The 25558-nt window shown below is 30.1% G+C and overlaps 1 protein-coding gene across 1 annotated transcript; it reads left to right on the top strand.

The window, feature by feature from the left end:
* Window positions 1-21673: 21673 nt before the first annotated feature.
* LOC123214260 (anthocyanidin 3-O-glucosyltransferase 7-like) lies at window positions 21674-23071 on the top strand. Its single transcript, XM_044634035.1, has one exon. The coding sequence runs from the start codon at window positions 21674-21676 to the stop codon at window positions 23069-23071; it is 1398 nt and encodes a 465-aa protein (XP_044489970.1).
* Window positions 23072-25558: the final 2487 nt, after the last annotated feature.

Here is a 25558-nt window from a genome sequence, read left to right as displayed (position 1 = left end):
ATTCATTGATTTAACTGAAGGATTTTGGTAACAAAATTAAATAATTTAAATCATATTCACATCATATGCAATAATGGTAATATAGAATTTACATATTGTTTCAAGAAATAAAATATAAAAGTATGAAAAATACCTTGCACCTTGTAATTTAATTTTGAAGTTAGGAAGCTTAAATCACTAAAATAAGTGATCTCTTGACTTGCACCCTTCAAGGAAAAGCAATGGTATTTCTCGGTTAAAGGAAAAAGAAATGGAAAAATCTTCCTTTTTTTTTTTTCCTTCTTCTCACACATTTTTTAAAGCTTAAACTTGATATTTTTCAACTTAAAGCATATGCCATTTTTATATTGGTTTGTAATTAAAAGTAAATAATATGTATTTACTCTTTTGACATATGTTGAATAATTTGTGCTCAAAATTATTCATTCAACTTCCTAAAAAATTTAAAAATTGTAAAAGGATAATTTTGCCCCCTTTCTTAATCTCATTTGAAAAGTGGCATTTTTTCTCGCGAAAAGTGCTACCAACCTTGGATAAATATTTTCATCTTCATAACATAATTTTCTTTCTTGAAATATGATTGTGACCTTCAAGGTTCATAATGACGTAGTTGTGGGCCCCTTATCAAATGATACATTTCAATATATTATTGTATAACCCAAAACTATCGTTAACTGATATACTTCATTTTTCGCTATTAAATGAAGCTCCCACTGATCATGTGGTGTCAACTAACAATGTCCCATGACACATCATAATGAAGTACAAGCTTCATATGATGCCAAATGAACCTTTCTTACTCATACTTACCATTTAGTCTAATCCCTTCGTTATTACATCCTGATTAAACATAGATTCATAGAATGTCAAAATCCAATATTTAATCTCTTCGAATATCAAATAATACATCAGAACATGCCACATTGAAACTCTTTTCATGTGGACTTTTATATACACTGACCAACGTATTAGATTTTCATATTTCTTGATATTCGTATGAGAATTCGGGAGCATTAGAGTCGATGGATCCTTGTGTGATCATCACCTGTCCTCTTGCTTAAGTAACATATAATTAAATCAATTTATGAATGAGACATGATTAGCCCTATAGTATACACCATATGAACCATTTGTCTCGTAATGAAATACAACCATGATATCTCAGGTCAAAGGATCTATAAACTAGTATGATTTACAATATATCATTAACTGTATATCGATGCCCATGTGATCATCGTTTAGTGGCCACGTTCGATAAACAATATAATATAATAATCTTTAATCAGTTCTCCAACAATCAAATAGTTTTATTGTTTAACCATGTGTACATCCACCACACCTAATATCATTCAATGATATACTATGGTGATATAGCACACACTCACTATGCAATATTATTGCCCAAACAGATTGCCTATGTAGGAAACGATTTGATGACATTTATTAAAACTCATCGGGACCTCTCACATATCATATATATGTAGCTAATACAATGTAATATACAACTACAATATATATATATATATATATATATATATATATAAAAGTGAAGTAGTAAACATGCGAAGTATGATAGAACTCTTCCTTTATTAATGAATGTATAAGCAAGATATATTGCCCTGAAACCGACAAAGTGATTAGTTTCTAGGGCATACTCTAACATTAATGTCTAATGAGATTACATGCATATCATGCTATTACTATGCAAAGTCTTGGTAAGTGGGTCTGCCAGGCTGTCATTTATGTCCATCCTACTAATTTGCACATTTCTACATTGTACGATTCCCCTAATCAGGTGAAATGATGTAAATATATGCTTGAATCTTTAGAGAAATTATGGCTCCTTTGCCGAAACTATTGCTCCGTTGTTGTCATAATAGAGCTCTATAGGGTCGTTATATTAAGAACCATTCCAAGTTCAATTATGAATTTCTTGATCCACATGGTCGCATGACACAAAACGATGTACCCTGACTCTATTATAGAATTTGTTATAGTACTTTACTTTAATCTCTTCTAGTACACTACACCACCATTCACATAATCTACCACTAAGTTGTGAGGATGAACTTTAGTGTGAAGATTTGGTTCCAAATAAATAGTATAGATAACCAAAAAGCAATAAGTAAAAAGGTGTTTTAGCTTGTCAATCACCCATATGGATTTAACATGTACTCATGATGTGTTTTGGTATGGAAGATGACCACAAAATCCATGGGTGAGCCAATAAGTTGGGTGTACAATGATCATAACCACACTCTAAGGAATATGAGAAAAATCTCTCGATGAGATCGTTTAGTTTTATGAGATTTCCACTTGCCTTTGAGGTAATATTGTTGTGCATATTTGTCAATTTATATTCATATGATATGCTACTAAGTTGTGACTAACACTTGCAAATTTAGTATTGTAGGCTTGGATATGTAAGGTTGTTCATATACAATGTTGTGATTATTCAAACCAATGCAATTGTTTTGATACCCATTCTTCAAATATTACTTTAAAAAAATATTTCATATCTCAAAATTCAATTTGTTTCTTCAAATTTGTCCATCCATTTTCTATCAAATTTTCAAACCAATTAAATGTTGAGTTGCTGGCTTATTATCGCACCCATTTCACCATGCTCAGGGTTAGTTTGGTCAGATAATATTGACAACATAAAAATTCATAATCACTGAATTTTAAAATAAATTATTAAAAACCACGTGGTATATTTCTCCAGTTAGCATGCCAAAAACGTTTTGATGGCCTGTGATGTAATTAGATCGTAAACCTAAGGGTATTTTAGTCTGATCACACAGAAGTAAATGAAAGTCATCACGTGATATCCTATCACATATTTTGTACTCACGTGAACGCATTAGCAAATTAATGGTGTACACGTGTACAACAAGAATCTACTTCTCCAGTGGCCAGCTGTTGCTACCACTTTCAGAAACCATAAAGCTCCACGTGCTACGCCACAAACACAATCCTTGTATCTCCGCATTTTTCTTATTTTATAAGTTAGATTTTGTTATAGTTGTAGTAAGTGCCTGAAATTATTGAAGTTACATGGTTTGTAGAGATAGGGGTGGGCTGAAAGTTGATTGATGAGGCGGATTGTTTTGCTTGCCATTGACAATGAATTAATAAAGAGTCCACAATAATTAAAATATCAGTGGAAACTTTTGTGCGCTTCATGACAAATTTTGGATGACATCTCACCTTCTCACTAAATATTGGGTGTCGCACCAGATAGATTATTTGACTGGTATCATAAACATAAAAAAAATCATAAAAAATATATATGCTGCATTCCTGCATGCTTTTGAAATTTAAAAAATTGAGTGATAATATATGCGATAATTTTTAAACCAATCTTCATTTAAAGTGGGTTTGTCTTGAAAAAGAAAAAAAGACTTTGGGATATTTGTGTTGATAAAGTGATGAATTATTTTGGTTGCCATCGAACATTTTCTGGTGAATTTGGTCGTAATTTGGGCACAAATTCTTCCGTCAGTTGTTTTTGTTTAGCAATTGTATGAGTAAGTGCACCAACAAAAAGTTGTGATAATGAAATGTGATTATTCAAAATTGCATATTAGATGGAACCCATTATGCTAAGGATGTTTGGATCAAGGCAAACTCGTGTGGGAGAGGATAACGTCCACTCAGCAGATTGTCATCAAATGGTGTTAGAATGCCATATATATGATGCCATTCTGTAAAAGCCTCAAGATTAAAAATGCCCACTTCATATCTAAGATGAAGAGTGTAGATTTCCTCGACATATCTAAATCAGTGCGTGCAAAACAAACAATGCAACAATATGTATCCAATTGAATCTCTGCGTTGGGGTGGTCTAAAAGTAAAAACAAATTTATGCGTGAAGAGAGGAGAAGTATTTGGATTGCAATGACACATAAGTCCACTGAATCTGGCCGTAATTTGGGCACAAATTCTTCAATAACAAGCAGTAGAAATGCTTTTATAAAAAAGTGGCGATACTGTAACGTGATTGGTGCATGAGCATTTACGTGTGCATCTATCTCAATTATAAAATCCATAATAGCGACATGATATATAATTGAAAGTGTAGTCTGCTCCTTTAAATTAGTAATAATAAATGAAACACTGCTAATTTGGCTGCTCAGAAGTTTCTGACATGTTTGTTTCAACGGACCTGGTTGGCTGCCATAAATAGCTAGACATTGTTGACCAGTAATCTTAAAAAATAAGAGTTGACAACAAAAGGAAATATTACTAAGAAACCTGATGATTCATGACAGATGAGCCATGGGTAGGTATTACTCGGCTACTGCTTACGTTTTCAACCTTAAACTTATATTTGTGCTCTTGTGTCAGTGCATCACGCTGATTTTCAACGATTCCCAATTGTACAAAGCAGTCTGTCTCTTAATTAATTACCCTATATAATATATGTGGAAAGTTGAAGTAAACACTTAACGTGTAAGTCGGGGATTTATATTTTATGACTTTTAATATTAAAACTTCTCTTACCATTTGTAAGCATGCTTCATTAAAGTTTTTTTCATAATTTAATGAAGCATGTGCTTATGTATATTGCAACCTCCAGGTGGTTTGATAAGAACATACATTTATTCCAATAGACATTAAATGAATATTTCTTATTGTGTATTAATCATCTTTCTTAAAGTCAAGAGTATATGTGTATTTATTTTATATACATAAATATGTATATATTTATATGTATCATAATATAATAAGGTATTAATTTATTCTTAATTTAAATTCATTCAATTTTATGGTGACATATATATATATATATATATATATATATATATATATATATATATATATATATATATTTGTATACTGAAATGGGTAAACATAGTTTTATTATAAAATCAATAATTACAATTGAAGTGCAGTTAATGTTTCTATCCTATCAGAACTACCACAATATCCTAATACAAGTGATAGTCCTGAAAATTATGTAACTTTACCACTATTAATACAAAGCAGTAAGGAAGGATCATCCGAATATTAGGTACAAACACTTAGTAGTCTATTATTGCAACTCTTTGCTTACATAGTAATCTCATCTTATTGAATCAATAATAACATTGTGGACATAGACTATCAACCTTTTTGGGTGAACCATGTTAAAAAAACTGTCTACCTCCCTGTTATATTTTGTATCTGTTTATATGCTTGTATAGAAATCTCTCTATTTTTAGAGTTAGATCGAATTGAACCGAATTGAATCATACGATTCAAAACTTAAAAAGCTAAACAATTTATTTTAAAAAAATCAATATTGGGGTGTATACCATCAAACTAAATTTATTTTCATATTAAAATAATTCAGATTTTATATTTAATGATTAATTATATAAAATTATTATAAATATTATTTTTAAATAGTTACCCAGTTTAACCACTGGTCAAACAGGTTGACCATCAATTGGATTGGACTGCCTTCTTCACTAGGTCGACTTCCAGTTCAATTCCAAAAATATTTATTTTAAGGATAAAATATTTAAGAACGATTTCAGTTTTATCTTAGACTAATCATTTTAGGGGAAGAAATTTTGATTTCATCCAACAAAGCTTATTAATCAAATATAAAGATGATTTTAATTTCATCATAGAAAGATCAATTTGGTAGCTAAAATGTTAATTTCGTCCACAAAGCTTAACACTCAATTTTAGAGACAAAAGATTTAGGGAAAATTTAGAATTTAGAATTTCAATCAACAAAGTTGAAAACTCAATTTTTGGGATAATTTTAATTTTGTCTCAGAATGATCATTTTAGGTAATGAAATATTAATTTCTTCAACCACAACTTTGAAGGATCGAATGACATAAGAGGGGGGTGAATTAGACAATTTAAAATAATCTTTACCAAAATAAAGAATTAAATCAATTTATTTGATTTAATGAATGTTGACTATTTTAATGTAATTTATGAGAATGACAAAAGATATTTGAATAATCAACATAATCAAAATAACATAACATAAAATATAAGCTTGAGGGATAAAAAAATCAAACATGCGATATATAGTGGTTGGGCACAACCCGACCTACGTCTACTCCTCCAAGTTATCTCCCTTGAAGTATTCCACTAATCCTTAGTTGATAAAATCCCAACCAAGTTTTTCTTTACAGCAAAAATAGTTTCAAAGATGCTATTAACCTTTACAACTACTAGAACTCAATTTCTCCCATTAAAAACTTCCTTATCTCTTCAAGAGCGAACCTCACTCTTTTATAGTACAAATGTTTATATGAATTTGAAATATAATCTCTCTCAAAGAGTGTATATAAAAATTTAAGCTTAGTACAATCCAATACAAGTGAAATTTAAAAGTGTGTAAGTAAGAGTTTTGAATAGAGAAGAAAATTTGCAATTGAATAGCTTAAAATTGATTTGCTCTCAAACATACAAAAGTTTTTGATGGCAAAAGTCTATTCCAAATGAATTTGATTAGGTTTACAGAGGGAAAAATGAGGAAAGTTACCGCTGTGTACAAAAATTAGTCGTTTTAATTTTTCAAAAAATGTAAAATTTGATTAATCAAATGTAATTTAATCAACTGGATGTGACGTGACACTTCCATGGTGTCTACATGACACTAGCCATTAGAAAATTCAAAGCAAAATTCGGTTGACCAGATTGAATTCGGTCAAACGAATTTTTGAAAGCCAAAATGCATAGCTTCTAGATAATTCAAAAGTTGTCATCAAAGAATTCAACTGGTCAAATTAGGTCAAATAAATTTTATTACAATTTACCCTCTAAATTTTTGAAAACTTGCAATTTGCCACCTAAACCTTTGAAAAGTGACAATTTAATCCATTTTTGAAAATTCTTTCAAAACCAACTTTGAGATATGAAAATGTAGTTTATAAAACTTCATCGTTTTAAATAAGTTAATAAACTTTGATAAAAATTTGGCTTAACTCAATAAGTTTGAAAAACAATATTTTAATCCAAAATGTAAAATATATGTGAATAAGTTTTTAAGTGAGCTTTCACATACAAATAAATATTCTAATCAAAACAAATGTTTCAAGATTACAAACATATCTACCTAAACTTGAGTTTTTTCTTTCAAATTTCAAGAATTCTTCATTCAAGTTTTGTTTTTGATTTTCATCTTGATATTTCTTCCAATGCATTTTATGAATTCTTGCAATCTAAACTTATACTCAAGTAAAGTCATTAATCAATATCTTTAGGGACATATTAATTTGTTATCATCATAATAAGAGCATAATGACTCTTGGAGTCAATAAACTTAACATTCAATTTTATGGATGAAATATAAAGGGCGATTTCAGTTTCACCCCAAAGTAGTCATTTTAGAGGACAAAATTTGAATTTCATCAACCAAAACTTATCACTTAATTTTGATGAATTTTATTATTTCTAGACAAAAAAATTTATAACTATATACTTTCTAATTCAATAACGATATTTTTTCTTTCAATTGAACAAAATTTGGAAAGATTATTTGGGACAAAATATTATTTTCTTTAATTTTTTTTTTCTAATGATAGAACTTATTAATATTTCAGAATCAATTGAATACTGAATCTATTAATATTTCAGAATCTAGAAACTAATTTATCATCATATAATTAAATCATTTTATATTAGAGATAAAATAAATAATATGATAGCCTAATTACATGATATGGCATCCATTACTTGCATTGATATATTAACCAATTTTTTCCTTTTTTGTTGAGTTATGTTATTATAAAGCCAAGTTGACCCCTACCATGCTATGATTTTGTGTAATATCAATTGTATAAATATCACATTAAAAGAGAATAAATAATGACATTATTGTATTGAGATTGATCGGTATTGCAAGAGTTGGGGGAAATATCATAAGTGCAAACTTTAACTATCTTGGAGGATTCACCAAGAACATAGAGACTTGTTCAATGGAAAAATTGAATTATGCACTATTAAACTTGGACTTGAAGTAGCTAGAGAGCATGGAATTACAAATTTTCAAATTGAATTTGACTCTAGAGTAGCAATTCATCTGATGCATTCTATACATCGTAGTAGAGGTCTTCTCGCTAAACTCCTCAATGATATCAATAATATATGTCATGAAAATTGGAAAGTGAGGTTTATGCATGTGTTTCGAGAAGCAAATAAAACTACTAATTGGATGTTCAAATTTGCTTTAGATTTGTCTAATGAGTTGATATTCTATCAGGATCCACCAATAGAGCTATGAGGAATCTTTTAGGTAGAAAGCATTGGAGCTTCAGCTTTAAATTAACATTTCTGTTTAATTTTCTGTGTTAGTTTCTTTTTTGAATCTATTGACCCTGATCTTGTATAAAAAGTAAAAAGAAAAAAATAAACAAATTAGTTCATCATCTATCAACTTTAGTTTAAGATGTCTATAAATTTATACACAATACCAAAAATTAGGCTTCCTAATTTATTGTCCCCAAATCAATGACATAAAATCAAATGATACCTTTTAATAATAATGATGGTTACAACACATAGTCTCTAATGCCTAATTAGAGGTGGCCACGTCGTGACACAAGTTATATTATGCCAAGGCTCATAAAAATATGGGCCTTAGTAGGTCACATTGGCCTATCAAATTAACTTTAAGACTCTTGACAAGACCTATGACATGACAGATCGTGTCTTTGCTAATCTTTTTAAATTTTTAAAATTTTTGTAGACCAAGTCATACCAATCTGCAAGTTTTCATGAGACTTTGACGTATCCTACAAATTTGTAGGCTTTTCAATTATTCAATGTTAGTACCAATCTGTAAACCTTCTCCTAAGATCTCATTTACCTCTTAATTTATTCAATTTCAATTACTAATTGAATAAGTAAGAAGTAGAACGATAAAATATGTGTGTCATCCTTTGCCACAAAAAATAACCTAAATTTATAATAACTTGGTTAATTTTTTTATTATCTTAATACATAAAATTAATCAAAACAAACAAACAACCTTACCTTAACTCTTGGCATTGGGGTTCACTTCTCTCTCCCTTTTTCTTTAAATATATCTCTTTCCATCTCTCTTCCGCTTAAATTTCTCTCAGAATTATGGGTGCCTCTTAGGTAATCTCTCTATAAAACTCTGTTTCATTTTTACTTATATGTTATCAAGTTTTATTGAAGAAGTTTTTAATATTGTTTAGTCAACCCACTTATTAGAGCTTTGTTAACTCTATTATTACAACGATGTTTCGGTTGTGTCCCAATCTCCTAATATATCAAATTTTATTTGAGTTGTTATTTAGGGCATGGAATTAGTGAGTATTTCTAAGATTTATGAGTTAATTTGATATAGAGATGGCTTGCATGCATTACATTGTTATTTGTCTATTAAGGATTTAATTTGATTAAGGAGTGGCTTTTGTATTTTCATAAAGGTTAGGAGTAGCATTGTGAATAGTCTATGGTATCAATTTTGATGTATATAAGTGCTTTAATCATTTGGGGACAATGCTAGTTTGAGATAGGTTCATAAAAGTTACTAGTGTTTTGATAATAACAACTCTATGTTGTAGTTGTTTTGATAGAACACTAGTTTAATCTTTGAAAGGTCTTTGTTCATAAAATTTGTCCTAAAAAACTAGGTGCGATTTTTCTCTTGTGAGGCAAGTTGAAACAATACACTGAAATTAGTGAAAAATAATGTTTTATCACTTATTTAGAAATAAGCTGTTCCTTTCTTTTGCCAGGTGAATACACTTGTAGAGAAAACATATATATTGTTAGCAATGGAAAGATATTACATTGTATTTCATTTGATACAATAAGAGTTTCTACAAAGAGGTATTTATATACAAAAATGAAAATATATGCAAAGTTCAAATGCTGATTGATTGCTAAAATTATGCTATGATTGATGGTTTCAATTATACTTTGATTGTTGGAATCATGCAAATTGATTGTTGGGATCATGCAAATTAATTACTGGAATCATAGTGATTGATTATTGGAATCATGTTGATTGATTATTGGAATCATGCTAATTGATGTTACTAAGCTAACATCCCTTCTCAAATTATAGAGTAGGGACTAACTTATTTTTGGAAATGAGATTATGGAAACAACTCAAAAGATGTGACTTGGTGAAGATATATATCCATAATTCAGTAATTAGAAAAAGCAAAGATAAGTTGGATGATGTCATTCACAATATGCTTTGATTAATGGTTCGAATACTATTTGGATAGATCGTTGTGCTTGCAAGTTGTTGCAATTATAGGTTGTTGATATTAAGGTTCAAGGGTCAGTTATTTAGATGGATGACTGGTGATATCAAAAGTATAAGAAAGTAGATCTGATGGTGGTTGGCAGGGACGAATGCGATTGAAGGCAAATCTACGATTGATCGATCAAGCTTTATAAGATGTGATAACAAGGTACATTGATGAGTGATAGTGGCATAACACTACACAATAGTGCAAAGAAAAAAACTGAAAACTAGTGAGTGACAATGACATAATGTTGTGCATAATAGAGAATAAAAAAACTGGAAATCAGTAAGTCACAATAACAACACTATGTATAATAGAGCAAAAAAATTGAAAACTTGTGAGTCACAATGATAAAATGCTATACACAATAGAGAAAAAAAAAATTAGAAATTAGTGAGTTACAGTGACATAATACTATACACAACAAAGCAAAGAAACTAAAAATCGATGAGTCATAGTGTCAGAACACTATGGATAACAAAGTAAAGAAAAAAAATTGGAAACCAGTACCATAGTAAGAGAATAGTGTGCACAATAGAACAAAATAAAAATTGAAAAATTTTAAGAAAATTAGAAAAGAGCCAAAAGCTTTGGTATGAGGGGTAAATGTATGTTTAATGTTACATATTTGCAAACTACTCATTCCTACCCTCGACAAGACTCGAATCCTAGTAGTTCTGATACCATGTTAATAATATGAATATATTGTTTTGTATTTCATTTGATATACTAAAAGTTTGTATAAAAGGGTATTTATATACAAGAATGAAAATATATGCACTGTTTAAATGTTGATTGATTACTAAAATTATACTATGATTGATGGTTTAAATTATGCAGATTGATTACTAGAATCATGTTGATTAATGTTATTATGCTAACATAGTAACATAGATATTGCTCTTAATTAAATCTTCTATTTCATGTGCAAGATAGGATTTGTCACTTAAATTTACAAATTTGATATTGTTTTACATTTTATTTCATATTGAATGGGCATATGTCCTAAAATTTACTAAGTTATATGCTTACATGTGTCATTATGTGATTGATTGTTATTTTATCTTTAATTTAAATTCACTCACCATATGATAATACATGTAAGTATGTATCTATTTGTATACTTATAACACCCCTCTCTAAGAACATATCCTTACACAAAATATGCCTAAAGAGATGTGCACTATTTGATTTCTTAATTAAAAACAATGGAGTATGTAATTGATTCACTTATAATTAAAAGTGTGTAAAAATGTGTCAACTAGATAAATACTTTAAATGTCATAAAACTTTTCATTACCACAAAATAAAGGTCTAAAAGTAACCAAGAATCTTTGTAATGTATAAATGGAAACAAAAACACATATAAGAGACAATTTCTAAAAAAATGATAACTTTACCCCTCATCCTTATGCAACAGATCAATTGGACCATTGGCTTCCTCGTATATCTCGCTACTTACCTCTACCTACAAAACCATAAAGGGAATGTATAAGTAAAAACACTCAGTAAACTGATGACATATCGATATCATGCACAAAGCATAAAACTGAAATCCTTGTGTTCTATTACTAAATACCTATGTGGTTGAAATGGATGTTTTTGTCTCTCTTATTTGCTCATCCATCAATTCTCGACACCCTTGTGCCCTAAACATATAAGCCATCTCATATAGACTAGTAAGGCCAAAGTTGATCTCGATATATTTGATATCCTGATGAAAACATATGACATCTTACATGTTCATTAACTGTTGTGCCTTGTGCATATGTCATATGACCTATTGGGCTAGCTAACTATGATGTCTTAAATAACATATAAAGTTGATGAACTTGACATACCACTTATGAATTTGGGTATGATCACAACTCAAGACTCTTGTGCCTTGACATAGGTCATCCACAAGGATCCTTAAGGCCTAAATTGAACTCGACATATCCAATACCTTAGTGAAAACATAAGACACTTTGTGTGTCACTAACTATCGTACCTTGCACATATGTCATATGGATTATTAGGCTAACTAACTAGGATGCCCTGATCACACAGAAAAAAATTTGGTAGCAACCCATTCCTTTATCGTATAAGTTAATCAGAAATGTCATCTAAACTATTTGGAGATGGTCATTGCCTCAAGTACATATATGGTGCATCCTACTGATCACATGAGAAATAACTAAAAGCTATATCTTTGTCATGCACACTTGACTGAATTGAAAGGCAATGCACCTTAGTGTCGAGTGCATGATATATCTCTTGAGTATTCGACTCTAATGCTATCATTAGTATTGCCACTTACGTACATAGTTGATGACTATCTAGTTATGTGCCACTATCCTTAGATTCTTTTGACCTATTTGACTCGGTTTGGGTTTGTACCATTGTCCACGTAGTTGGCACCTATCTTAAACTTCTTTTGATTTCTTTATTCTTTTTTCTTTCATTATTCTTTATTCTTTCATTGTTATTTGTTCTCCTTTCTTAGTTTTCCCCTTCTATACACGTAGTCTAAGGGTGTTATTGTCTTTTTGACTTTGCCTAAAGATACATGATCATGTATTGGCAATCCCCACCCGTGTGCCTTTCAAAAGACATACATAGGGCAAGTGGCACTAAACACTTGCCCATGTAGGAAACTGATACACTGGGGAACTTTTCTATCAACACTTTCATGCAGTTTGAATCACGTGCACAAGCCATGTGTCTTCTGACGCATGTCGTTCATTTTTGAAAACCATACGCGGGCATGCATCCTATACCATATGATTGTGCATGTCTCCCCTTAGAATGAGTTAGGGAAGCTTAGAGATTCCTTATATTTGGATGACACATGGGTGTATATTAAACCATCCACGATGATATGTCACGATTTGGAAATCGCGTCATAGGGTCTATAAGCAATTTAGACTAAAATGCCATGGCAACAACACACATCTAGGCTAGCATACTAGTCTCTAAACCTCTTAAAACACATTATTAAGACACCAAAGAAGCAAGATACAACTATGATCACTTCTAACACATCACTACATATCATTAACACTATCTTTGTGCCCATTATTTAGATTAGCAACTATTCATAGCATCAATTGAATTTAACATGTAAGCATCATAATAACCATGATTTCATGCATTCAATACACTGGGAAAAATTTAAGGGTGTACAGTCCTACATGTAAAGACTAATACTCCTTCACCGACAAATTCTCTCTCTAAAATCATCATAACAATTCCCCATATACCTAGATTGAAAGCATGATTTTGAACCCATTTTTGATTATTTCTATTCAATAAATAGGTAAGCATAACCCTAATATCCATGAATCTTGCATAAACATGCCAAGGGGTCACCATACTTCCCTTTCATTTAAAGCTTGCAAGTTTTTGGCGTTGCTACAGGAATTCCAGTGACCGTGGGCTCCTCTCAAGTGATTATGGTCCTTCTTTCTCTCTTTTCCCTTTTTTCTCTCTAGGTTGGATGACTACTAGGGTAAAAATTCTTACAAAACAATCAAATTTTGCATTTAAATAAAAACCTGCCTAGACATGATACACGAGCATGTGCTCTTTTTTAATTAACAATTTTCATGCACTCGTGTGAAATGACTTTCTTGTCTTTTTTAGGTATGAACGAACATCACTCTTATAATGGATGATCGTTCCTACTATAAATCCATTTGAGTAATACTCCAAACATAATTCTAAATATAAAGAAGAGACTAAAATGTCTTTACGATTACTTGTGAGTATTACAATACTCAAAGTATATATACATAGTTTTATTGTAAAGGAAAATGCTTCATTAGAAGACAAACCATTAACCACATATGTAATTTGTAACCAAGTGCTTGAAACTCAGTCAAGATATATTAAGGGATTTTGGTATGCTCCAAAGCCAAAGAAGAAAGCACTATCAAGCCTTTAAATTAAGAGACTTGCAAATTCTCTTAAAGAATATAAAGACAGATTTAGACAATTAGATAAAAAAGTATAAAAAACTAAAAAAAAAGTTTCAAGTATTAAGAGAAAGTATATGAACTAACTGTTTGCTTGAAATGACAAGAAAATGTGTTTAGCATAGTAGTCGAATCATGTATCACATTATGTATAGAAAACCTGATTTTTGTATCGTGTGATATGACTTTTAAAAAATAAAATAATAAAAAAATCTAATTAATACGTCATCAATTTGGACAATATCACAAACACCCTTGAATTTTAAAATTTTTCATATACACCTCTATTACATCATCATTTTTTCTAGAAAGTATATCAATCTATATCAGTAATAAGTATTGTATTATAAGATATGTATTATATCGTATGATAATTTACTATTTTATATTAATTCGATACACCTTATTATATGTATCATTTTACACTTGTGTCATATCGTATCATAGAATATGTATCGTGTATTATAAGATATTAATAAATATGATATTTACACTGTGGTTTACTGTTGGAAATCATTCACCCACTCATTCAAGGTAAAAATCATGAGCGATCCATATCTTTCTAATGTTTTTACTTTGACGTTTTTATATTCCAAAGTTTACACAAATATATAGTTGAGTAAATTTTAATAGATATGATTCGTAATTGCTAATAATGATTGTTTCTTACTTGTCTCCTAAGCATATACCTTTTTTGCTTCTTTTGTCATGTAACTAGCGTGAAAGTGGTACTTATTTTGATATCCAAATAGTGAAGAAAATGTTAAATATTTTGACATCTGATTAACAAAGAAAATACAACTATTTTATCATTAATGGTTAATACATTCTATATTATTTTGTAAGTTAGTTATAATTGGATGTATTTATAAATACATGCATGAATATACAATATTTTTTTATTTCTTAGTTATTAGTTGATTTGTAATAACAATAATTTAATATTAATTAATGTTTTTACTATTGGAATTTCTTATATAGGGATGCATTAATTATGTTTTTAATTCGATTAAAATAAAACCAGATAAATGTATAATCTAGAATCAATTTATTGGGTATTTGGTGCATTTCTATCAAGACAATGCAACAACACAAACTCAATTCTAGAAGTTACTATTTATTTGGCACAATAACAATTTGTCTTCAATTTTTATCTAATCAAATGACCTCCAAATCATGCAAATTATATATTATTGGAAAAAACATTCAAAAAGCTTTCTAACGGTATATAATGTCAACCACAACTCAATCAACAAGATATTCAAAACTAGCTTCAAAGTTTGTTGACAAAAACTGAAAATTGCAAAATCACACATTGTGAACAGTACCTGAGGCATACAACACACATTCAAATCTTCACACTTTGGATTTCAAGGGTAACAAGAAAATTAACCAAAGCATAAAGGAAAGTTCCACCAACCTTGGGGTCTTCCACCAAGAATGATTGGATAAAGGAAATGAGAAAAAAAAGCCAACAAGTTTTCTTCAAATTTTCATTCAAGAACAAAAACAAAAAACCCTTTACAAATGAAGATCCACCCCTTTATATAGGAGGCATGGATGGCAATGATACAATATTTCCCACAAAAGTCAACTAAAATGACATGAATTAAGCTAAGTCATTCATTCTAAACCAAACTCATACATAGTAATTAACTAAAAACAAAAGTTAGTTGTTTTTTCCTTAACTTTAAGAATGATGTTTCCTAACTAAAACAACTAAATTCTAAGTTAGTTCCAATGTAACTAAAGCCCAATTTTGGGCTCTTTGGGCTTCTCAAAAAGATGCTTGGACGTTTGGGCCATTGATGGACTTCAAAAGTTGCACTTTTGGATCAATTGGAGCAAGCTATTCATTTGGACCTTGGGTGGATGTATTAAGACTATATCCAAAAGTGGTTTTGGGCCAAAATTGAAGGTGCAATGCTTCATTTGACTTGGGATTTGCTAGAACTTCATTCTTCTTGGTTTCAAAGGTTGCATGGAGACTTAAGGATGGCTTGGAACCCAAAAATAACAATAGAGCCGCGTATACATCAGTATTATGCAATTATATTATAAAAACTTATTATACTTTTATTAAACCTTTTAATTTTGGTGATAAGTGTGAATTATTGTACTCTATTGGGTTTTTAATGAGAGGACCCAATATACTTATTATTAAATTTTAGCTAAGGCCCATTCCTAAAGCATAATACATACTTACACCTCATCTAAAATTATTGCATTTTGATGACTGGTACTGGGAAGAAAGACCTTTGCTATAGGTTGATAATCAATTTTAAATCAATCTACTTCAGGAGATAACTCAATCAGACATGTCTAAAACTCTTTGAATTTAGCTTCATTGTTTTATAATCTTATGCGTTTGGATTTATTAAGAATTGAATTGACATTATGAGAAATTACAGTTCTTAATATTGCTTGGTCAATTCATATATTGTTCAAAAATGGTAAGTCTGTACATTAAGAATATAGAACTTGGCTTTGTGAATGAAATTTGTGTACATATGTTTAATTTCCATTTTAGGGTTTATTATGTTGTGCCAATTGAGACCCAATTCTTTTGAATTGGGATTTGAAAACCTTGATTGTAGTTCCACAAGCCCTTTTTACAAATTTAGAGCCATAAATCCTATGAAAATCAGACCACAATTAGACCAAATTGCTTGTGTAGGGTTGGACAGTAACGTCCAAGATTTAAAGCTTGCTTGTAGTATCACAATCGAAAAATGAAATGAGGAGAGCCGATGGACCATGTCGGTCATTTTCCCATAGTTTCTGGTTTGATCGGTAATCGAAATTGCCAAATTTGGCATAACAATCTGAGTTTAGAAATTAGGATTCTTCTTTTTCTTGTGTAGGTTGAAATCGAGTTGAAATGACCCATTCATCCGATCCATTAAGTCAATAGGTATATCTATACATAGGTCAACGATCAATGGGTTTGACCCAACCCAGTCAGCTGACATAAAGGTTCAATGGAAGAAGTAAGATAGAACAAATGTACTTATGGCCAAACCATTTCATTACCTCAGTGGAAAACAACCAAAGATAAGATCAGCTATTCGAAGCTTCTTATCAACGATGAGGTTTTACGAGTTGCACTTCTTCTCAGTTAACTGGCAAAACCTCCAAATTTGTTCCTGTTGGCTAACGAATAGGCTAGGTTTCAGAGACTCAACTACAAAAGGAAAGACCAAGAACATTATCGACCATTATCAATCAAAGAAAAAGGTAAAACAAACACCACTAGACATTAGATCTGGCGTCTAAAATTTTCTTCCCTTGGAAGTACAGTTAAGTCAAAAAAGGGGTGCTAGTCCTTCAGTTGATTTCAAAGTGGAAAACAGAAATTAGGCAGATGCATTGAAGTAATATCCTTAGTTCATGCAAATATTTAATCCAACCCAAATTTATAGAAAATGTCAATCATATAATTGAGTACAGGTCAAATCATGCGTCCACACAAATATGTTAATTCAAAATGTGGGGATACATATTTTAGAATTTTGGCAGCTGATGCATATTGTCTCCCAAAACCATTCAACCATCCTTGGAAAAAGAATGACACGTATTTGCACTATAACTCTGACCTTATTCGTGAAAAGACCTTTTTTTTTTGTTGTTAATTATTAAGAATAAGATTTTCTTTGGTAGATTTTTAATAGTTTCGGGAAAGTTTAAAGTATTTATACATAATTAAAAAAAGAAAAATTAATTCAAAATGGTTTTTAATGTCATATATTTAAAAAAGTGATATAGAAACAGAAAATCCTGAACAACCAATTTGATTTTATTGGGGAAAAAGAATAGGTAAGAGTTTTTTTTTTAAAAAAAAAAAAACGAATTTTATTAATATTATACACTCCAACTTATAGTTTGAATTTTATATACAAAGCCATGTGTCATGTGTAAGCATACATAACATTGAATTTAAATAAATTAAGAGAGAGTTTGCTTGTATGGGACTAATGAGCGAACAGTTCCATTTTGGGATCCTTGGGCATGGGATGATTTAGAAAATGTGTTGGTATTTGGGATTATTAATAAAATTATGTATATAAATAATATATATAATTTTTCATATAAATAATAATATATTATCAAATAATTTAATAATTTTAAATTAGAAATAATATAATATAATATACATATAAGAACCGGTTTTATTAGGGAATCCTAAGGGTTGTTGAAAAACTAAATTCAAAGTGTCCAAATGAGGATAGTTCATGCAATATCTAAAACGTGAGTTTTGAATTAATGTTGAAAAATGTATCACTAGGGCGAATTTCGTTCAATTTTGTATTAAATGAAAATCTCTAATTTCTTGACAGTTGACGCTCTTCTAAAAAGTACTAGTTCTCAAATTTCTCTACCTAATTAATTGTGTCATTTAATATAACAATGTGAACCCAAAGGGGAGATTTTGCATGTTTTTTTATCTTGGAACATCTATCTTCTTCATCTTAGAATCACACAAACCTGATTATACAGATAAATAATAGAGGTCGTTAAAAAATATTGTCCAAAAGACTTATTCCCACCCAAGGTTGGGTGAAATCCCAAACTTATATTCATTAACTTTTAAAAATTTAAATACTCACAATTCTGTTAAAATTCACAGTTAGAATTAAAGGTAAAAGTATCATTTATCTAAAAATATTAAAAAATTAAAAATTTATCACATTTACCTCTAAGTTAAAAATTATGATAATTTTTCCTCTAACATAATTTAAAAAAATTACCTTTTCCCCAATCTAGGGTTTTCATTTTTTCCCATTTTAACCCCCTTAAACTTTTGAAAAATTCAGTTTCAACCCCCTCTACAACTTCAAATTACTCAAAAATCTATATCTTTCCCTTTGACTCTGACATCATCCTTTGCCTGAGACCGAGCCAATGTCAATCTTGTCTTCTCTCTGACGCTTGAGCTATCCTCCGATGATGATGCAATGCGATTTCTCCTCTCTTGGGTTCATCGCATATCTCCTCTCTAGTTGGTCTTTATGATTCTAGCACGATGTTTGAGTTTTCCTCTTTGGTTCTCCTTGTCTACTATAACATCTCCCTCTATTGTCTATGTTTCTAGCATCCCTACTTGCATGCTTGAAGTCAGTGACTAACTAAAGAGGAGATGCGTGATGCACCCGAGAGAGGAGAAATTGCATCGTGTCATGGTCAAAGAGAAGGCAAGGTCGACATCAGCTCATTCTTAGGCAAAGGATGACACTGAAGATGGAGGGAGAGGTTATCGGATTTTTGAGTAATTTGAAGTTGAAGATGGGTGGTTAAATGGAAGTTTTCAAAATTTTGGGGGACAACTACAAAAGGGAAAAAGATGGAAACCCTATGGGGGGAAAATTAATTTGTTAAAACTAAACTGGAGGGAAATTGTCACATTTTTAAACCTAGTGGGGAGATGTAATAAATTTTTAGCTTTTTCTTAATATTTTAGGTTCATGACATTTTTATCTTAAACCCTGATAGTGGATTTTAATAAAATAGTGGATATTTGAGTTTTTAAAAGTTAACAGATATGAATTTAAGATTTTACCATACGTTAGGTGGGAATAAGTCTTTTGATCAAAAATATTTATCCATATTTTTTCTAATATTATTTTTTATTCATATGTCTCCATATATATATATATATATATATTAAAAAAAATCTAATATTTTAAATTTAAATTTTGATATTTGAGCATAAGAGTAAACTTGATAATTCGTGTCATTAGGTCGTGTTAATATCATGTCAGTTTGAATTTAATGTCAGAGACCTTTAACTCTAACCTAATCTGAATTAAAATCGTATCGAAATTTTTTAACCTTAACCCAATCATATAATATTCAAGTTGACCCTATTCCACCCAATTTAATTTGAAATTATCTATTATTTTTACTCTCCTAAGCATTTTTGTTGTTCTAAGTTCTTCATCAAATTACCTCAACTTGTTATTAATTAAAGACACAATGTAACATTTTGTTTTATTGGAAAATACTCTAAAAATTTACATATTAAGACTTTTAAAATACGATAATAATTTGACTAATCAAATCAAATTTTTAATACTTAATAATATAATAAAATATTTAAATAAAAATTTAAAAAATAATATGAGTAATTATAATTAAACAAATATACAATCGGTAAAAATTTCAAATTTTTATTATAAAGATACAACATATAATTATAATATAAATAAGACTTTTAAAAAACATATCTATAATTGAATTAATCAAATCAAATTTTTACTATTTAATAATAAAATAAAATATTAAATAAAATAAATAATAATATAAGTAATTATAATTATATAAAAATATAACTATATATAATTTATTAAAGTAATAATTTTTTAAAAACATTTGTATACCTAATTTAATTTCGAATCGTGTATCCAAAATAAATTTTATGTTAAAAACTTAACCCTAATCTAATTTTTTCATATTGTGTTATATTATATCAGATTAATGGATTGTATTAAAAATTGTCAGTTCTACATAAGAAAATATATAATTAGTTTCCATATTTTTTTGATTGAAATCAAGTAAATTATGAACATGTTTCATTTTAACTATTATGTCAAATTAGAAGCAATTTTCTTATTTTAAAATCATTTATGGTAATTTCTCTTTCTTCTCTCCTCTCTTCAAACTCTTTGCGCATTGATATATATATATATAGAGAGAGAGAGAGACAGAGATAACTAATGTCTTAATAATACTTTACGTTTTTTACGTGCAATTAATGAATAAGTGCATAAAATGGCGATCACAAATTACAAAATATTAATGATTAATTATTTTAATATCCTAATGCAAATGCGAGCAAAGTGTTTTAAATACAACATTTATATATGATATAAATGAGTTATGGAAAGTAAGCCACTAAGTACCGCATTTTATTATGATACGATATAAATGTCATATTGAATGTTTTTCAAGGCATACGTTACTATATTTTATTTAAGTAATGTTATATGTATTTATTTTTGAATATATAATTATATATACATATAATATATCATCATATAATTAAATATTACTTTATTCTTAATTCGAAATCATTCAATCACTTGTTAACACATATCAAATATCTACTCAAAATAAATACATATTATTTTACTGATTTTATTATTTTAAACGAAACTTGCACTGATTCATGAACCCATTTATTTCTGCATGAAACTCCTACTTGGCTTATTTAATTTGTGAAATTTATTTCTTCATGAAGCCATTTATTTCTGCAATCAACAAGTTGAAATTAGTTCATTTCAATATAATTCTACTTTTTCTTTCTCCTAAATGTTTTAATTCAAGCAATAAATATTATTGCAACGTACCTTTGATCTTTCAATGTCTATATACACATCTTAAATCACTTGGAAATTTAAAAAAAAAAAAAGAAAAATTCCATTTGTTGGAAGAATTTATGAGTCCATTTGCTATCTTCATTTTCAAGTGATATCCATGGCGGTCACTCAAACCTCAAGTCAGCAACACGTCGCCGTTTTGGCATTCCCATTCGGTAGCCACGCTCTCACAACTTTCAACTTGATGCTCAAGTTAGCAGCTGCTGCCCCAAGCCTCCAATTTTCATTCTTCAGCACCAACAAATCCAATCAATCTCTCATTTCAACTTCAAAAACTTACCTCCCGGATAACGTCAAACTCTATGATGTGGAAGACGGACTGCCGCCAAAGAATTATAAGCTAACAGGAAACCCACGTCACGCCGTGGAGCTCTTCATGAAGGCGGCACCGGCCAACTTCTGGAAAGGCATTGACGCGGCTGTGGCGGCAACCGGTCTGAAAATTAGTTGCTTGCTCACAGATGGATTCTTGACATTTTCCGGGGAGATATCTGAGGCTTTACAGGTTCCATGGTTTTTGTCTTTTGTTGCCATGCCGTATAACGTATCTGCTCATATTTACACGGATGTTATCCGCCAAGTTTGCATCAACAACAAAAGTAGAGTTTCAGGAATTGAAGATCAAACTCTGGACGTTATTCCAGGATTATCCATGATGAGAATTTCGGATTTATCCGATGAAATATTGTCGGGTGATCGGGAAGAATCAATTTTTTCTTCTGTTCTTAGTAAACTTGGAAGTGTCTTGCCAAAAGCTTCTGTTGTTGTAATGAACTTCTATCGAGAACTTTATTCGGCTCAACTTATGGATGATCTCAACTGCAAGCTTCCAGGCTTACTCAATCTGGGATTTCTGACCCAGCCGGTGCCGCCCCCACCACTGCCGCCGTCAGATTGGGATAAAACAGGCTGCCTGGAATGGCTTGATAGACAAAAAGTGAAGTCTGTGGCTTACATTGCTTTTGGTACTGTGGCGACGCCGCCTCAGGATGAAATAATAGCCTTAGCGGAGGCCCTGGAAGAAGTTAATATCCCTTTTATTTGGTCCCTGAGGGATGATAAAAAGGAGCAGTTACCGAAGAAGTTTCTCCGAAGAACTAGCGAGCTTGGAAAGATAGTTCCGAGGGCACCTCAGATTCAAGTTCTGGGGCATTCGTCAATAGGCGTTTTTGTGACCCATTTTGGAGCGAATTCGGTGTGTGAGAGCATTGCAAATGGAGTCCCGATGATCGGGAGGCCATTGTTCGGAGATCATAGGATGAATGGACGGATGGTAGAGGAAGTTTGGGGCATTGGCATGACAGTTGAGGGCCTGGAATTCACCAAGAATAAAGTTGCGAAGAGCTTGAAGGTCGTTTTTGGTGATGAAAGAGGAAAGAAAATGAGAGAAAATGTTGAAGGACTGAAAGAGATTATAATGAAAGCTGCAGGACCTGATGGGAGCGCTACTCAAGATTTGAACACTTTGGTTAGGAAACTAAATAATCTCAAATAATTAATGTTCCAAAAAGTGTTTAAGTAATTTAAAACCTTTATCTTAGATGTTAAGCCATTATAAATTATGTAAATACCTTGTGTCATTGACAGGGTTAGAGAGTTGGCTATATTTGTATCTATAATTATTTGTTCAAGGTCTTTAACTCTATAAATGGCACGAAAGATTCAAGTAGTTTCTATGGTTCTTTCATATTGATTATACAATTGACAAACACCAGCAGAAATTGAAGAAGTCCCAGACTTATGCAATATATTGCTTCATGATATATATATTGAAGTTGAAAATCAAATTAAGAAGTTGAAAAGAAATTGAAGGGAAAAAAAGATAAGATAAATAAAAATATACTTCGTTGAAGAGAAGAGAATCGCATAAACATGTTGGGGGATTTTTAGTTTAAAATTTTTGAAAAATGAAAGTGATTTCTGAGAGTTGTCTTCATCTGCCAAATATTATAATATGAAAGTGATGCTGATTACTATAATATTCGGCCGTCTGCCAAATATTATAAGTAAAAAGTTGTTTAATCCTTAATAAGGTAAAATATTATATAACATTAAAAGATTATAATATTTTTTTATTATTAATATTGATATAATTATTTTTTTAATTTTAATTAAAAATAAGATTATTTTTTAAAATTTTGGTTATATTAATTAAAAATAAAATTATTTTTATATTAAAAAATTAATAAATGAAAATATAATTATAATAAAATTAAAATTATCTCTTATATTATCTATAATTAATAATAAAATATTATCAAAATCTTTTATTACTTATAATATAAATAATAAAAGATAGAAATCGTCTTCCCAGATGAAGACGAGATGACTCGTCGTCCAATATGAAAGTGATGTTGATTTCTCTTCTCAGACGATGTTTCTCGACGTCGGATGGGTTAGGGTAGAGTTGAGGTGGGCTGTCGATGGAAAAGAAACCGTCGGGAGGGAGAGACGGTCGGCGATGGCGTCGGAGAAAGTGAACGGGTTTTGAAACTAAACCCTAAGGGGGAAATGCGATCTTTTCAAACTTGGCTTAGGGAATAAAATGTTAGCTTTTAAAGTTTTAGGGGGGAAAATGAGATTAAATTTTTAGGGGCTAGAGTTCCGTTAAATTTAACCGGTCATGGGTGGATAAATAGTATTTCTATAGTTAACGGGGAGAACTTTGAGAATTCAATATAGTTTGGGTGGGAAATAGTCCTTTGGCCTTTAAAATATTCTAAAATGGCATTCATCTTTTTTTAATATAATTATTTTAATTAATTATATTTATTATTATTGATGAGAAAATTTGTAATAAAATATCAAGTTATAAATAATATAAAAATATAGGTTTAATTGCTTTGCAAATAAAATATTTTTTTTGATAATATTACTAGTTATTTTAATTATATATTAAATTAAAACCATTTGCTCCTTATGTACTAGAAATTTAGAGTTTTGTCACGCAAGCACGTCCCCTACATTTATCCAATATCTAATTAATAAATTTCTAGATATGGTTCAAGGTTTTTATACCCATCTTTGTCATGTAATTATTGTTGGTATTTTATGATCTCTAATCTATGATTTAAGATAACATAATTCATGTAACCAGAAAAATTATGAGACTACAAATGCTTTTAGATTGGATACCATGTGCACTCATAAAGTCTTTACGATCAAAATATACATTGAAATATTTCAGGAATAAATGAAACTACATTAACAAAATTTTTCTTATCTATTATCCCCATATTTTTCTGAATTGTTGAAACTTTTACATAAACAATAAAACTATGTATACCTATTTTTGGTACACAGATGAGGTGTTATCATGTTATTGGATGTTTTTTTCTCATATGATGACACATGTTTTAAAATCCTCTAATTACATGATGACACATCACTGTGTACATGAATTGTGTATCAAAAATGGGTACACATAACATTGCTCTTTACATAAATATGGGTGTCCTATTTGAAGTAGTGTATGAAGTGTAATCATTTTCAATGGTTTATTCTCTTGTATAACTGTTCAAAATCAATAAAATATCAGTAGAGATCTCATCTATGGATGTAAGCCATAATGGCTAAACTACATAGATCAATCTTATTCTTTTTATTCATTTATTTTTTCTATGTGAATTTGTTTTGTACTTTATTTTTCTATATTGGCTATTTTTCAAGTCAAACACATAACTATTATTTTGGTATCAGAGCATTCTTTAGTGAGTTGAGTTTTTGAATTTATTCATAACCATGGCTACAAAAAATATAGCCAAGTTTGAGATTCCACATTTTGATGGTACAACTTTTGCACTTTATGAAGACTGCAACAATAGCTTTATACTTTGAAAATGAAAGATCGAACATCAGTCCAAGAACATCTCAACCTATTTAGTTCGCTCATGGTTCTTGATGTTATAGTCAATGATAAAGGAAAAGTCAACCTCCTACTTTGTTCCATGTCAAATTTTTGGGATAATCTAATCATGAACTT

The sequence above is a fragment of the Mangifera indica genome, chromosome 4 (assembly GCF_011075055.1).
Source record: "Mangifera indica cultivar Alphonso chromosome 4, CATAS_Mindica_2.1, whole genome shotgun sequence".
In the NCBI taxonomy this organism is placed as follows: Eukaryota; Viridiplantae; Streptophyta; class Magnoliopsida; order Sapindales; family Anacardiaceae; genus Mangifera; species Mangifera indica.
This window is presented reverse-complemented; position numbering and strand designations above follow the sequence as displayed.